This window comes from Canis aureus, chromosome 1 (genome assembly GCF_053574225.1).
Source record: "Canis aureus isolate CA01 chromosome 1, VMU_Caureus_v.1.0, whole genome shotgun sequence".
NCBI lineage: Eukaryota > Metazoa > Chordata > Mammalia > Carnivora > Canidae > Canis > Canis aureus.
In genome coordinates this window covers 115,697,555-115,714,882 of record NC_135611.1, presented here as the reverse complement: position 1 = coordinate 115,714,882, position 17,328 = coordinate 115,697,555, and the positions used below count along the sequence as shown (strand labels likewise).

General features: G+C 42.5%; 1 protein-coding gene across 1 annotated transcript; it reads right to left on the bottom strand.

Annotated features, from left to right (window-relative positions):
• Positions 1 to 2,535: 2,535 nt before the first annotated feature.
• Positions 2,536 to 16,619, bottom strand: LOC144312414 (uncharacterized). Its single transcript, XM_077895174.1, has 5 exons — positions 16,478 to 16,619; positions 13,996 to 14,163; positions 10,728 to 13,582; positions 9,814 to 10,073; positions 2,536 to 9,285 (listed from the first exon to the last, which is right to left on the bottom strand). The coding sequence occupies exons 1-5, from the start codon at positions 16,586 to 16,588 to the stop codon at positions 3,128 to 3,130; spliced, it is 9,552 nt and encodes a 3,183-aa protein (XP_077751300.1). The 5' UTR covers positions 16,589 to 16,619; the 3' UTR covers positions 2,536 to 3,127.
• Between the last annotated feature and the right edge of the window lie 709 nt (positions 16,620 to 17,328).

Sequence of the window (17,328 nt, the reverse complement as noted above, 5' to 3'; positions counted from 1 at the left end):
TGGCAACAGAGTTTTAGTTTTTCAAGATGAAAAATGTCTTCTGGAAAAATGGCTGGTGTTGGTTGCACAATGTGAACATACTAAACTGTACACTTGAAAATGGCCCAAATGGCAAATTTTGTTAAAAATAATTTTTAAAAATGTATCTGCTGATGTAAATAAATCAAATTCAGTTTCTTCTTTATGGTTCTTTTGTTTCTGGGATCATAAAAAGCTTGGCAAAACTCCCTAGTGTTAAAGAAAAACAAATTTCACCTTCCTGCTATAGCAGATCTTATTATAAACTATTAACAGTTTTCCTCAGACTAAACATGATTTAATACCTTTCATTTTATTTTTCCCTCTTCTGGAAATAGGATATTTGAGGAGATATTTTTTTTTTTATTTGAGGAGATATTTGATGGGGGGAGGTGCCTAGGGAAAACTGATTGGATTTTCCTTTACTCACATTCACAACACTTTGACATCAGATGTGTGGTTGTTGTTTTTTTCCCCCACACAGACCAGTTCTCCAATATGAACCTGGTGTCCTGCAATCCAATTCAATTTTGACACTAACTAGAGTTAGCACAGATCCCACAGATTAAGGGCTCAGTCCCACAAGACTGCCCTCCATTTCAGACCCTAATCAGAGGTAGCTGGTATCCAGATTACCCAGAACTGTCTGACTGGGATAGAATATGCAGGCTCTCACAATCCCCTTCTTGGGTTCAATTATTTGCTATAACAGCCCACACAACCAAAGAAAACAGTTCACTTATTATTGCTGGTTTATTACAGATGATTTTTTAAATCATACAGATGAACAGCCAGAAAAAGACATACGTAGGGTGAGATGTGAAGGGGTCCTAAGTGCAGGAGCTTCTGTTCCATGGAATTGGAATGCATTACCCTCTGGCACATGAATGTGTTCACCAACCTGGAACCTCCCTGAACCCCAAACTTTTTTTTAGAGGTATTTTTGTATAGAAGCTTCATGTAGGCATGATTGATCATTAACTCAATCTCCAGCCCTTATTTAGAGGATGGGAGATGTGGCTGAAAGTTCCAAGCTTCTATGCATGGTTTATCTTTCTAGTGAGCAGCCCCTTTCTAGGAGTCTACCAAGAGTAACCTCATTAGAACAAAAGTCACTCATATCTCCCAAGAGATTCCAAGGGGTTTAGGAGTTCTGTATCAGAAACGGGTCAAAGACCAAATATTTGCAGGAACCAGAGGTAAAGACTATATAGATATATATACAATATACATTATATATGTGTATATATATATACAATATATATACAATATATATAATGTATAATATATATGATTGTATTATAATTGTATAATACAATAATTAATTGTATAATAATATATAATGTATAATATATAATGTATAAATATATAATCTATTATTTTACATGAGGAAATTACCTCATATATAGCTATATGTTTTAATCTTTAGATTTATTCAACTTACTCTGACCTTGCAGACTGCTTCTCTGGATTCTAGCTCCTTCTCTGGAAACTTGGAGGCTTCTTTTTTCTCCTAAACCCTTCTACCTCGCACTCTGACTTCTCTCATGAGTTCTAGGCATCTCCCCTGAGCTCTGGTTCTTCCTTCAAGGGCTCCATGGCTCCTCTAACATCAAAATCTGCTTCTTCTACTCTTCTTTCTTATGCTTTGCTGGGCATGGGATTTGTTCCCAGAACTTATTAGCTTCTGTACATTGTCAACTTCATCTATTCCCTTTGGGGCTCATACCTCTCCCCTGAGATCTGTCTCCTGCTCCAGGGTTTCTTCCCAGTACTCAAGCTTCTGATCTCCTGGGCTCCCAAACTTTCTTCCTCAGAATTTGTCACCTCCCTCAGGAGTCTGATTTCTGATGCCCAAGATCTTCTCTTGGGCTTCCAAACACCTTCAAGCTCTAGCTCCTCTCTTGCTCTTGCAGACTCTCTCCTTGAGCTCTATAGCCCCTCTCTAGGTACCCTCAAACTCCCTTGAGGTGCCAGGCCCCTCCTCTATCCTTCAGTTCCTTTCCTGCGTTCCCAGTACACTAATATGGGCATACCCAGAATCTCATTCTAGCCTCCCAGTGAGCCTCATTTGCACATGATAAAGCTGAGAATTAGAATAAAGTAAACAATTGAAAAACTTAAAAAAAACAAAAACAACCCAATACCTGAGGCTAAGAGAGGTGAAATCACTGGCTCAAGACTACATGTCAAATTGAAAGGCAGGGATTCAAATATTCTTTGAGTCTTAGACCTCATATTTTCATCTCCACACTTCAAATAGCTACATCTAAAATAAATAAATAAATAAATAAATAAATAAATAAATAAATAAAACAAATAGTTACATCTGCCATTAAAATAGCTACCTATTAGAAAAAGAGAACTATATTCCAGTAATTGTGTTAAGAGTTTCACCGAGGTAGGCATTATTATCACCATTTTACTTTGAAGAAACTAAAAGCTAAGATTAAAGAGCTAATAAATGGCAGAAAAAGAACTAGAATGAGAGTTCTTCCAAATGCAAAGTTGGCTTTCTTTTTTTTTTTCCAAAGTTGGCATTCTTAATCATTTTTTCACTCTATTTCCCCATTATGTAGATGAGAACACTGAGATTTAGAGACATTCAGGAACTTCAGATCAAAGTTTATGAAGGGGCAAAATTATGGGTCTTCTCTGCTTCCTCTCAGATTAATGCTAAATAAATAAAAGCCCAACTGTGCCAGACACTCTCCCCCCTAGGGACCTTTGAAGAAGGAAATATTAACCAAAGGAAAGAGCTCAAGGACAGACTTTTCTATCAAAAGTTGATCAACTGGTACCTACCCTCCAAAGGATGTACCCAACTGACTGAAAAAACAATTGGTCCAGTTAGGATAAAAGTTACTTGTTTTCTATACCTACTTTCTATGGGGATTCTAGGCTTGGGGAGGAAGAGAAATAAGCCAAAATGTTTGTTACAAACGAGAAATGCCATTTTATTCAGTACAAGGCAAGCAGGTTTCTGGAGCTAAATAAGTACAAGTCCTTGTCTAGCCCCACCTTGAAGTGGGGAACAGGGAAGGAGGCTTAAAATCTATGGCCAGGGTTATTTCCCACTAAGACCCCAAAGTCCTAATATTAGGCCAAATCATAGAGTAGGAGTAGGGATGTTGGGCAGCCTCTCAATAAGGTAAGAATTGACTTGTGGTAGGTTTTTCCAGGCAAGTTCTAGGAACCCATACTGGGCAATGCCCACAGGTTGGATAGTATGCACTCTGCTTTTCCCAGGCAGTGGTACAACGTTCTGGAACTTGAGAGGACCTGCAGGGACATGGGAATGACCACAAAACAGGCCACAGAACAACCGTTCACCAGGGACTAGCTCCTGAGTTTTCAGGGCCTTTTGGTACATAATCTCTCGGGGTTGGAGTTCTTCTCTGTGCAGCAACTCTAAGAGAAGCCTCTGGATTTGAGGGGACTTAAATTGGTACAGATCCATGAGTCGGTAAAACTGTTCCATCCAAGCAGTGCTGTCTTTTGCATATCGTTGCTGCAACATCTGCAAAACATAATACAGTGCCACAAATGTCTCCCACTGAGGCACCTCTTCCTTTTTTTTAGAGGTGGTCTGTGCCTTCTTCAACTTAGGCAACGTGAGGGGCCTGTCTTTTCCCTTAAAAGCCCCGAGATCCTTCTGAAACATCAGTGCTAGAGTTTGTTTGTCCACAGAGGCATGGGCACCTGTGAAAATCTCTCTTGCAGCAGGATAAAAGTGTTTCATTTCCATCTCTCTTAGAGCCTTGGATAACTGCTGTACCCGCGCACTCCTGTAAGGTTCTCCTAAGAGATGCCAGTGTAAATTGGCCTTTGGGACTCGAATCCTCTTAGTGGTTGATGGTAACACTGGTGAAGGGATGGGCAGTGCTTCCCTCTTTGCCATGTGAAATTTGGGGAGCCCTCCCTTATACCTCAAGGCCTGCAAGTCCTTCTGGAATATCAAGTCCAGGGATTTCTTACCCACAGAAGGATAGACAGTTGTGGGAATGTGTTTTCTGATTGGATAAAGGTGCGGTATCTCCTTCATAGCAGAGGATAACTGTTGTGCCTGCTTCTTCCTTTGGGACTCAGCTAAGAGATGCCAATTGAGAGCTTCTGGGGTTTGAGACCTCCTGGTAGCTGATGGTAACACTGGCTCAACAATAGATAATGGCTCTAGCCGGCTCTCTTTTTGTTTTCTTCTAATTGGAGGGATCACTTTTAAGTGCACTGGACTCCAAACATCCTTAGAGGGCTGTGATATGTCTGTGTGACTTACTTCTAGGTTCTGCCTGAGGTGTTTAGCAATGGCTTTAAGACTGCACCGATGCATCCATTTCAAATATCCCTTTGAAGTGAAGTCTCTGAGATGCTGGTGCAGTCTATGGAAACTGTCCCTGGAAAGCTGCTCTCCTGCTTCCAGTCTTATTAAGGCATTGGTAATCCAGTCCTCATCTGAGAAGCTTGCTTCTGAGTGGCATGGCCTTTTGGCTGGTATAGAAGTAAGGGATGGGGCTAGGGCTGGGGCTGGCCCTGGGACCTGACCTTCAGTTTTCCCCACTGGGGAATCCTGGTACTTAAAGAACCGCTTCCACTTCTTACCTTTGGACCTATGTTCACGTCTCTGTGGTTTCATGATATCAGATAAGTGGGACTCTAACCTGTGGAGGCCTTCTGGGATCTGTGTCTCTAAGCCTGTTCCCATACTCTTGGCTTTCTCCAAGAGCACATCCTCTTGTCTTCCCCAAGAACTTGTCATAGGGTGTGCTCCAAGAAGTGGACTTTCCTGTCCTTTCAAATCCAAATGAACCCCTAACACTTTCAGGGGCATTCTCTCTTTTTCTGGGGCTCCTGGGAGTGGTATTTTGAAGGGGCTCTTCAGAACTGTTGGCCACATGACCTTATCCCTTAGTGTGGGATATCTCTTTCCATCAAGCAATCTTTCTTTCGTAAAAGGCATTTCCCTTCTAGTTATACCCTCCCTTTTCTCAGCAAGAGCTTTATCTTCTATTGCTAGCTTTGATAAGCTCACTTCTTCCTTGGAGAGCTTTGTTTTCAGTACTCTCTCTTCTGAGCGTATCACCTTCATAAGTCTGCTCTCTGCATCCTTCTGCCTTTCCTCCTCCTCCTTCTCTCTTTTCTCTATCTTCTCCATTTCTGCCTCTTCCTCTTCCTCATCACGCAGGCTCTCCTCCTCCTCCTCCTCACTCAGGTGCTCCTCCTCCTCACTCAGGCTCTCCTCCTCCTCCTCCACCTCCTCCACCTCCTCACTCAGGCTCTCCTCCTCCTCCTCACTCAGACTCTCCTCCTCCTCCTCTTCCTCCTCACTCAGGCTCTCCTCCTCCTCCTCCTCCTCCTCCTCACTCAGGCTCTCCTCCTCCTCCTCCTCCTCCTCCTCATTCAGGCTCTCCTTCTCCTCACTCAGGCTCTCCTCCTCCTCTTGTGGGCTCTCCTTTTTCTTCTTACTCAGCCTCTCTTTCTCTTCAGTTGACTTCTTTTCCTTTTTCTTTCTTTGGGTTGAACTCTCTTTTTTATGCTTCTTAGCCAAGTTCTCCTCCAATTCCTCTTCACTCAGGCTTGCCTTCTTTTTCTTCTTCCTAATCAGATACTTCCCTTTCTCTTCCCTGGGCAGAATCTCTTCCTCTTTTCCTTCCTCAGGGACACTCTCTTCCTCTTTCCCCTTCTTCTCTGGACCTTCCATTATTTCTTTTTCAGTCAAACTCTCAGATAAGCCTTCAAACAGGGTATCTCTGATATTCTCTAATAAGCACTTTAGTTGAGTTTTTTCTGGTTTATTCTTCTCAATTCTCCTCAGAAGTTTCTTTAGCTGCTTTTTTCCTAACAGATTTTGTTCCTGGACTTCCTTTAATATACTCTCTACCTGAACTTTATCTAATAGTATCTTTCCCAGGACCTTTTCTAATAACCTTTGGTTCTCCTGCAAGCTGTCTCCATCAGTCAGTGTTTTCTCTTTGGTGGCCAGTCTATCATCTACTTTTCTCTCTTCCTGATCCAGCTCCTTCTCTTGTTTCATTATTTCTCCCTGTTCCTTAAAAAATTCCCACCTCTGGCCTTCCATTTCCATTGTTTCCATCCACTTCCCCATCATGGATGATCTCTCTTCCTCAGATATTTCTGCCTTTTCCAGTGGCACTATGTTCATTTCTCTAACTATTTTAGCTAGGCTCCTCAACAGGTAACTCTCTCTCTTCCTTATATCTTTTAACCTGGAACTAGCCTCTTTGTCTTCAGAAGGAATCCCTTTCTCCATGTCCAGTTTCCTCATTGCCTGTATTCTCTCTTCTTTGGTTCGTTTTCTTTTTTCCTTGGCAACACCCATCTCCTTGGTCCTAGTGTCACAGACCAGTTCCCTCTCTTCCTGGGACAATTCCTCTTCCTTCATAACTTCTTTCTCTTCTTCACTTTTTTTCTTTCTCTTTGTTATGCCAATTCCCTTTCTGGCTATTGCCTTTTTTTTCTTACCAATATGACTCTCCCCCTTTGCCAGTTTACTATCTTTCTTGGTCAGTCTTTTCTCCAATGCTCTTTCCTCTTTTTCCTGGGACTTCTGCATTTCACCAGCGTGTTCCTCCTCTTCTACATACAGCTCCTCTTTTTCCCAGGCCCATTGTTTTCTTTGATCACTCTCTTTCTCTTTCTGACTCCATATCCTCTCTTCCTGGGATTGTTTCTGCTCTTGTGGGGCTAGTTGCTTTTTTGTGGGTGGCTTTTCTTTTTCATCAGTGGCTTTCTTATCTTTCCCAACCCATTTATCCTCTTTCTTGGCTTGTTTCTCTTTTTGGGGGGACACTTTTTCAATTTCTGCTATCTTTTTCTCCTTTTGTGGGATCAGTTTCATTTTTCTTCTGGCCCGTTGTTTTTTTCCCTTAGCCTGTTTCCCCACTTTTTGAGCCAATTTCTTCTCTTTCTGATCCCATCTCTTTTCTTCCCAGGTCTGTTTCTTTTCCTCCTGTGACCATTTCTCCTTTTCCCCAGCCTGTTCCTCCTCTCCTAAGTCTGCTCTCTTTTTTTCCCAGGCCCATTGCCTCTTTTTCTTGTTTTTTTCCTCCTCTTTCTGGGACCTTCTCTCCTTTTCCACAAGCTTTTCCTCTTCTTCTAGGCCCAGTTTCTTTCTTTTCTGGGCTAACCATCTGTCCTTGGCTTCTTTCTCCTCTTTCTTAGTCTGCCTTTCTTTTTGATCTTTCTCCTGTTTCCCAGCTTGTTTTTTCTTTTCTTGGATTTGTTTCTTTTTATGGGCCTCTTTTTTCTCCTTTTCTAACCATTTCTTCTTTTCTGGGGTCAATTTAATTTCTTGCTCTGTCAAGCTGCCCCTTTCTGATGCCTGTTTTCCCTCTTCCCCAGATAGTCCCTCCTCTTTGCTAGACAAATGTTCCTCTCCCTGGGCTAATTTTCCCCTTTTCTGGGCCTCTTCCTCAACATGTTTCTCCATATCTTGGACATCTTTCTTCTTTTTATGGGACTTTTCCTCCCTGCTCTTAACTTGTTTCTTTAAGTGCAATATTAGTTCCTCTTCATCCCAGGTCAGTTCCTCCTCTTTCACACCTGGCTCCTCCTCTTCCTCCCCCAGTTCCTCCTCTTCCTCACTCAGCTCCTCCTCTTCCTCACAAGGTTCCTCCTCTTCCTCACCAAGCTTCTCCTCTTCCTCTCCCAGTTCCTCCTCTTCCTCTCCCAGCTGCTCCTCTTCCTCTCCCAGTTCCTCCTCTTCCTCTCCCAGCCATTCCTCTTCCTCTCCCAGTCCCTCCTCTTCCTCACCTAGCTCCTCCTCTTCATCCCCCAGCTCCTCCTCTTCATCCCCCAGCTCCTCCTCCTCCTGGGACAATTTCCTCTCTCCCCAGGTAGGCAACCCCTCTTCTTGGCACCACATGCCTTCTTCATGGGCCATCATAATCTTCTCCCAGTCCCACTTTCCTCTTTTCAGGGCTGCCCTCCCCTTCTTTTGGGTAACTCTTTTTCTTTCCCTTAGTAGTTTTCCCCCTTTTCCAGTCTCTTTCTTTCCTCCTAAGACTAACTTCTGCTCTTCCTTGCTTGTTAATTTCTCTTGTGGAGAAGCCACTATTTTTTCATCCCAAGGTATTTTTTCTTTCTGGTGGGTCAGTTTCTTCCTATCCTGAGTCAGTTTCTCCTTTCTTTGCATTAATTTCTTCTCTGTTTTACTCAGTTTCCTTTCTTCCTCAGCTATTTTCCTTTCTTGCCTGCCCAGTTTCCTTGCTTCTTTTTTAAATTTCCTTTTCTCTAAGACTAGTTTGTCTAAGAAAGCATCTTTCTTTTTCTTGACTTGAGAAAATGCCTTGTCCTTTAATGCTTTTTTACCTCTCTGTCCTCCCAATTCTGTCCTCTCTTCCTCAACAACCTCTGTATCCACCTTTTCAGTTATAATGAATGGTTCTTCTACCACCTTTTCATGCAATTCTGATGAATCCTTTAAAAGGGGGCAGATCTCTTGAAAGAGATCCCAGCTGGGATCTTGGGGAGCAAGCATCACCTGAGCCAAGTCCACCAATTCTTGACCCAGATCCCTTAACATTCCTGGACAGGAACTTGCTATCCTTGAGGTAACAAGATAGCAAATGTCATCCCGCCAAGACCTGGTATCTAATCTACCAATGCGTCCAGGCATACCAGCCAAACCTCGGCCACTCTTTCCATGTTTCTTCCTTGTATCTATTTCTTCCTCAGTAATCTGCATGCCTTTTTCCTTGGTCTCTTCTACAATTGTCTCTGAAATATCCTTCAAGTCTTTTTCCTGTTTTAACTTTGCAGCTACTTTTTCATAGCCTCTTTTTACTGCCCTTTTCCAAAGCCTATTCATAAATTCATATTTTTCCATCTTAGGGAACACTTCCCCATAATCTTTATTGCCATGTTGACCTATGGCCTTCATAAACTCTGTGACCTCCATGTGGCCTCCTCCTTCTACTTCATGTCTTTCCACCTTAGGGAACACCTCTTCATAATCTTTCATGCCACATTGATCTATGGCCGTCATAATCTCTGTGATTGCCATGTGGCCTATTCCTTCTTCTGTGGCTTCCACCATGACCTCCTTTGATTCAGCATCCTCTTGATATTTGGCTGGGCTGAAAGTACTTAATGGTAATTCAGGCTCTAAGGCAACATGCTGGGTGTCAATCTGCTCTGATCGTCTTGCCTCTCTTTGTTCATCTTTATCCTCTGAAGGTACCAACACAGAGCTAAATTTTACAAACTTTGTCTGTATTGGCTTTCTGGAAACTCTCAGTTCCTTTTTAACTGCAGAGATATTGGGAGAAAATAGTTAAGAAAAAAAAGAGGCTCTGAGTAATATCCTTTATAACATCTAGTCCAATGAACTGCCATTAGAGGCACAATGGCAGGGCAGCACGGTTGGCTCAGCGGTTTAATGCCGCCTTCAGCCCAGGGCGTGATCCTGGAGATGTGGGATTGAGTCCCACGTCAGGCTCCCTGCATGGAGCCTGCTTCTCCCTCTACCTGTGTCTCTGTCTTTCTCTCTCTCTCTGTCTCTCGTAAATAAATAAATCTTAAAAAAACAAAAAGGCAAAGGGGACTGAGGCTTTATGGTACAGAAATGCTTGCCATTTTATCCCAGCTTCCATATCCTAAATAAATAAGACCTTGGTATTTGTTGTGGCATATGTGTTTCTTTCCCACAAAGACTATTTTCTGTGGAAAAGAATCTCTTTAGGTAATAATATTTCCCAATATCATTTTAAATACTTTGGCCTTATTGACTCTGACTTTTGGTACCCAAATATACCCCATATATTAACCCATACATACTAAGCTGTCTTCTCTTTGCTTGAACATGTGTCATTCTTTCCTTTGGTTTGGTGATCTTTTCAGGTACGACTATTCGTTTGACAAGCATCTCAGGTTCGCCAGCCATTGATATGTCTGAATGAAAAGTAGGTTGTTGGTCTCTATATGACAAGGTCAAGTTTTCATTTAGCCGCTGCTTTACCTGAGTAAGCAGGCACTGGATATCTTTAGCTTGGATCCCCAGTAGCTGGTCCAGAGAGGCTTCTCCAATAAATTCTTGCCTACAAAAGTCAAGAGGAAAGAAGAATGATACCCAGCCAGTGATAAAACATGATTTGAAAGAGGATGTGGAGGAGGGAAGGAAGGGAGAGAAGGAGGAAGAAAAGGAGAAATTACAATTGAACAGGCAGGGATAAAGTAGCCATTTAATCCAGAGTCATCTCAAGTAAAGGGCGGGTAAAGAAGAAAAAAATCAGGGACACCTGGGGAGCTCAGCAGTTGAGCATCTGCCTTTGGCTCAGAGCATGATCCCAGTCCCGGGATCGAGTCCTGCATCGGGCTCCCTGTGAGGAGCCTGCTTCTCTCTCTGCCTATGTCTCTGCCTCTCTCTGTGTGTTTCTCATGAATAAATAAAATATTTTTTAAAAAATCAAACATAGCAAGGAATAGAATTGTCAGATACAAGATGCTTTTTTGATTGGAAGATTTGTGGACTTGAGTCATGAGGAATCTTAAGGAAGTGAAGAAGTGAGAGAAGGGCAGACTAACTAATGGTCAGAGGAAGGGTAGGCATCAGGGAAAAAATGCAAATGGAAACAAAGAACATAGTGGGAGAAAAAGAAGAGAACAAGTTGTGTGAAAAGAGAATAAGCAATCATATTTTGGAGGTTAGGAGCTAGAAGAAACAGAAGAGGGAAAGCCACCAGCCAACTTACTGCATTTCTCGGAAGGTTTCTTCTTTCCTCAGCAGGCCTACCAGCATAGTCTTGGTTTGGATGCCTGTGACTCTTATCATAAGGTGTAAGGCCTTAGCCCGCACATTCTCATCACTGTCCATCAATCCTATAGCCAGTGGAACAGCAAAGAGATGGCTCAGGATGCCTAGCCTCTCCAATCCCTCCCAGGCTAGCTCACGGATGCATGGATTGGGATGGACTGTATCTTCCATTAGGCGACAGGCAGCCTCATAGCACAATCTTGAAGATACTTGATAAGTGGCAAAAATTTGTGCCAGTACAGTAATATATGTCTTATATTGATCTACAGAACAGTAAATTGTGAGGTTGAGGATGGCCTCAATTAAATGATTTATAAGCTCTTCATCAAATTTTCTTCCTGTCCAATTTTGGTTTATCATACTTACTAGAATATCATAGAAAGTTTTTTTCCATTTCTTGGATTTATCCTCTTTTTTCATTGAGACGTTCTCTTCTAGTAGAGTCACAGGTGACAGTGTCAGGGATCTGACAAGTTTGGTCATGTCCCAGTCCTTATCTTGGTACAGATCATAGCGTAAGAAGATTGGGGTACCATCAGGCCAAAGGCGGGCACGGATAACTGAGTTGGGGATGTAGCCATCAGGAGTGAAGGGCCATTGCTGCCCTTTACCAAAGAAGCAATGTAACATATGGTAAGAGTTCAATCCATCCCAGTCAGCAAGTTGTAACTGAGCAGGAACCATGTGTGGAGTACTATTATGCTTGGGGTCAAAAGCAATATTCTTATCCCCTGAAAAGTATAATTTGGGTTCCACTTGAATCACAGTGGACATATGTCTCTCTTCCTCTACAACATGGGGCACAGTGTTGTCAAAGGCAATGACCCGTTTGTTAAGAAGGGCTTCTAGACCCTGTAATTCCTGGAGCCCTTGTCCAAGGTAAACAAATTTGGGTACAAATATTCTTTCAAAAGAAAGGAAGAAACTAGGCAGAAAGGGTTTAGGGACTTCTTGTATATCATCTGCACTGCTTAGGTTAGCTAGGTGAATCAGCTGAGTAGGAGGGAGCAAATTTAAGCAGGATACCAGGTAAAGACTCTGGTTGAAAGTCAAAAGCAGGTCACCCCGATTATTGGCAAAGCAGAGTGGGCCAAAATCCAATGCTGAATCCAACTCAGTTATAAGCCTACCATGGAAATCCCAGATCCGGACTGAGCCATCAATGCCCCCTGTGACAAAAAGTTTCAGGGAATAGCAGACATCAAATGAAGTTATTGCACATTGGTGCAGGCATTTTGTTTCTTTAAACACAGAACTTTGTTTTGACTCTGAAGATTTCAGAAAATCTTGGTAGTGCCAGAGACGCCAGCAGTGGTTCTCAGTGATAGCACCCACTGAACCTGGCAAGAGTATCACATGTGTTAGGGCACAAGCACATAGAATTTTGTTTATGGGCTGCAGAATTACCTTGTTCTTCTGAAGCACAGCCTCTGTCAGGTATAAAGTATGATCCATGCCGTAGGAACAGAGTAAGGAGATTTCCTGGGGACCCTCCAGGGTAGACAGTGCCAAAACTGCCCCAGAGTGAACAGTCTTTTCTATTCGGGCATAGCTATAGTGGGAGAGGATTCTCACAATGCCACTGTCATGCCCACAGAACATCAGTCCTCCTAGGCCCATACCCAAATGGGACTGCCCATAGGCCAGGCATCTTACTCTATCCCTAGAGTTTACCGAAGTGCATACCAGGTACTTGGCTGTGCAAGGAGAGTGCGTTGCATCAAACACCAGCACCTCTGAACTGCCTGTTGCCACAAAGAGCTCTTCTTTGTCTGAGTCATAGGCCCAAGCCATGGCCTTATCCATGATAAGTAGAGGCCAGGTGATAACGAGGAGATCTCCTGTTACTGGAGACAAGAAGCGCAACAAACCATCCTTAGTGGCACACAGGATCCGAGTCCAATTATGGCCACAGCAAACCCGCTGCACCTTCTCAGGAGCAGAACCACAGACATTGAAGAGGCTATAAAAGTAGGGCAGGTGGTGCAATGAGAAAGTGTGGGTGGTCTGGCAGAAAAAAGTGGTGTTATCAATAAACTGCAGTCGCTGCAGATCTTCATCAATATTCAGCTGCCGCAGCAAGTTCCCAAAGGCAAGATTCCATTCCTTTACTACACCTTCTTGGCCTGCTGTTAGTAAAGTATAGGTCTCTGGCCGGCTATGAACACATATCACTGAAGAGGAATGGGCTTGGAAGCTGTGGAGGAAGTTACCCTGGTCTAGACCCCAAGCATGGATCTCTCCATCCTTGTTTCCAGCATAGAAAGAGCCCTGAGAGACACAAGTGAATGAGCAGGTTATGGAAGAGCCACTGGCTATGGGAGTGAACTTTTTAACCTCTTTCAGCTGGCCCTGACCCTGGTGGGTAAAGACCCTCACCATATTCTCACAGAAAGCCAGGAGGGAGCCATGGGGGCCATTCAGGGAAAAGCCCTGTACAAGCTCATGATCAGGCATGGGCATTATTTGTGCCATCTGGAGGCCCCTGCCGTTTGGTATGATAAGCCAGGTAACCACAGCTCCCAAGGTACCAGAGAGCAGTATATCAGTTTCTGAGTCATAGCAGAGGCAGCTGATGGAGAAACGACAGGGCACTGTGCCCAGAGATATGAATGCTCGATGATGATCTCCGAAGAGCCGCAGGCGCATGTCACCACAGTAAGCAATTAACATGTGGGAAGAACCTGTGTGGACCATTGTTTCAACGGGTGGCACTTGATCCATCACAGGAAAGTTCATCTTCTCTATGATTCCTCCCATTTCTGTATCTTTCTTCTGTACCCAAAGTACTGCCTAGAAGAGGAAGAAAGATGAAAGCCCTGACATGGAGGCAGATTATTTCCCAAGAGTGAGGCATACCAAGGGTTGAATGTTTAGATACTTGTCTCTTCCTGTCAGACCAAGGAAAGACTGCACAGCTTGATTTGGGGAATTTCCTGGTACTGGTATTCAGGTATGTAATAGAAACACGATGCTTAAGGCTCTTTCCTTGGCCTTCAGTCTGCTTTCTGGGGAATATGAATTCTCTGGACCTGATGACTAGAGGTGAAAAAGGATCACTGCATCTAGGTCAGATTGGGATATGGAGATGAATATTAAAATAAGCTAACTTAGAATCCACTCTCATCATTCTGACTATGAGGGCAGTTGAGGTATGATATATGTAAAGTGAATTAAGATGGAAGGAAAAAATGAGGTAGCTTTACCTGTATTTGTTTTGAATGTGGCTCCATCCAGTTTAAGGACACAAAATAGTTGACACTGATGGAGTAGAAGCAGATGAAAGGCTTGCTCTGGGGATGGTGAGGCTCCTGGTAGAGAGTCTCAGGCCAGTCACTCAATACAATCACATCATTCTTTGGTTTTTCATCAGCCTGAAAGAGAAGAGCAGCCTGAGCTAAAAGCCCGGAGTACCCAGTCACTCATTCATTTAATAAATATTTATTGAGGGCAGCCCCGGTGGTGCAGCAGTTTAGCGCCGCCTGCAGCCCAGGGTGTGATCCTGGAGACCCGGGATCGAGTCCCACATCGGGCTCCCTGCATGGAGCCTGCTTCTCTCTCTGCCTGTGTCTCTACCTCTGTGTTTGTGTGTGTGTGTGTGTGTGTGTGTGTGTGTGTGTGTGTGTTTCTCATAAATAAATAAATAAATCTTTAAAAAAAATAAATATTTATTGAGGATTAGTGGACATTTGTTGTTTTTTAGCTAACCAACATTTATTCACCCTACCACTGGAAAGCACTATTTGGGGGAGTCATCCCTCCCTCACCCTCACCCATGTCTTGATTCAAAGTACCTTGATCACCACATCTTGATTGAAAGTACCAGCCTTTCTCAACCAAGTTTCCATAAGAAGTAAGCCCTAATGTCCTAAAGTATCCATTCTACATAAGGCATTAATTTCTTCCCTATGCATCTAGAATGCTAGTAGTTATGTACCATCCTTAAGGGTACTAAGAAAATAGCCCCTCAGATAATTTTGTTTTCCATGGTTTAGATGAGGAACATTTAAGAAAGGCTGGTACATTCTATGACAGACACTGGAGATATGATGCTGAGCAAAAGAGACACAGTCATAGCTTTCAGAAAATAAGAGTACAATGAGGGAAACATAAATTATAAATAATTTAAAAATCTCTGTCCAAAACAAAAAAAGTACTTCAAAAGAAAGGAATACAATCCTATATGAATATGACAAAGTAATCCAACCATGGCAAATATCCCTACCTGTCACAGTTTGAACAACTCTTCAAAGTTCCTCTCTATACCCAAAGGACCATTCCTGTCACCATCACACTCCAAGATACACTGCCTATGGGAAACTCATACTTTACAGACATAGAATTCCCACCACATGGGCATTAGAGCTAGACTCTTTGGCATGCACCTTTCTATTCTTATGTGCATCCAAGGAAAATGTGTGCTATTCACAACATGGGGTTAACTGTGCTTCAGCTCTAACATTCTGTGTTCTGAACCAGTGGGGTGTGTGTGTGTGTGTGTGTGTGTGTGTGCATATGTGTGTGTGGTATATTAAGAGAGATATATATCTTTTAACATGATACACAGTAGAATATGTACAACACACATGCTATCTTCCAGTGACATAATATATATCTAGGATTTAAATACATGAGCTCCTTATACTAATTAATTGAGGCTCATAAAATCTTTTAGGTCCCTCTTCTCAGCAGATGCCTGTACCATACTGCCTCTTGAACAATGTTCCATGAATCTAACTGTCTGAGTTTCTCTGCATCCACAAAAGATTTGAGAGTATACTAAGGCCATTATCAGCAACTTAAGAGTCTCTCTCTTCTCCTTATATTTCTCATATTCCAATTTTGTGTATTCTGAGAGAATACAGAATACAGAGAGCTGGAGAGCTTCCACTGTCATTGCTGGTTCAGTGACAACAGGAGAGTTGAGAGAAAGGACCCTGGTATCTGAGCTCTTAGTCTCCCATTTCTCTTCATTGAATCTGAAAACTCATTTACGTACCCCTTATTCCATTAGTTAATCACCATTCTTCTCCTTTCCAGACTTTATGTACAAATAATTCGCTCACTCACTCAACAGTATTAATGCTTTTCTCAGGAAGACTCTAAAAGACTGAGAATATCTTAAACCCAAGCAATATATTTGTGCCTGTACGTACTATTGCCTACTCTATATCATTCCCCGTCCTTCCTCATCCCCCTCCTTCCATCCCAATAAAACTCAGATCTTGTTTAAGGTAATCATGGACCCAGAAATTCTGGCAATATAGAGAGGCACTGTGGTACTCCAGGGCTGGCACAGCTCTGTACTTTCTGGCCTTCTTTCTTCTTGGAATTTAAAGCCAATGCCTGGAAGTGAAGGAACTAGCTCATAACCTTAAGATGATAAACTAAAATATTAAGGATAGTGTGAAAAAAAAGGAAAACAACATGGGTCCTTGACAACCTGTAACACAAAGGCACCTCCTGCTTGTTTAATCCATGTGAGTCCCTTTTCTGTTTTTTTTTTTATTATTATTCAGCAGAATATGTTTTAATTATCACTGTTACCATCTTAATCTAGAAGAAGGAGTTGTTGAGGGGTATGGGAGGGTTCTTCCAAAGCTGCTCACATGTTGCTCATGCCACAGGCTGCCTTGTCAGGGATACTTAGTAAAAGCCCACTATGTGCATACCCCTTACACACATTACCTTTATATCTTCCAGGCTATGATTTATGAGGACTTTCAAGTCCTTCCACTGAGGAATAAGACTGGGTGAAAGTGACATCTTTGTAATGTTCCTGCTCTTTACAGACATCATGGATTACAGACCCTGTGGAAGGTAAAAATGACTTATCACAACATCTGACATTAGAATGGAAATCAAGGGAATTGAGAGAAGAGCAACAGGGAAAGAGAAAATATTAGAAAGAGGAGAAACTCTCTTATTTCAGAAAAATCAGAGTGACAATGAAATACTGACCCTTGCAACAACATGGATGAATCTCAAAAACATTATAAGGAGGAGAAGCCAGACACCAAAGAGCATATGCTATATAACTCCATTTTTATGAAATTCTAGAAAAGAGTCACCTAACCCATAAGAACAGAGCAAATCAGTCATTACCTGGGGCTGAGAGACTGGGAGATTCCTGAGAAGGGGTAAAAGGGAACTTTATTTTAAAAAAGATTTTTCATTTGTTTTAGAGAGAGAGAGAGAGAGAATGAGCAGGGGGAGGAACTGAAGAAGAGGCAGGCTCCCCACTAAGCAGGGAGCCCCAAACGGAGCTTGATCCCAGGACCCCAAGATCATGACCTGAGCTGAAGGCAGATGCTTAACCGACTAAGCCACCCAGTTGCCCCAAAAGGGGAGCTTTTTAAAGTAGTGATGGTAATGTTCAATATCTTGGCTGTGGTAGTGGTTATATGGGTACATAAATTTGTCAAAACTCATCCAAACATACACTTAAAATGGACGTACTTTATTACATGTAAGTTATACCTAATAAATTATATTATTAAAAGAAAAAAATAAAAATTAAAGAAGAAAGGAGTGAAATA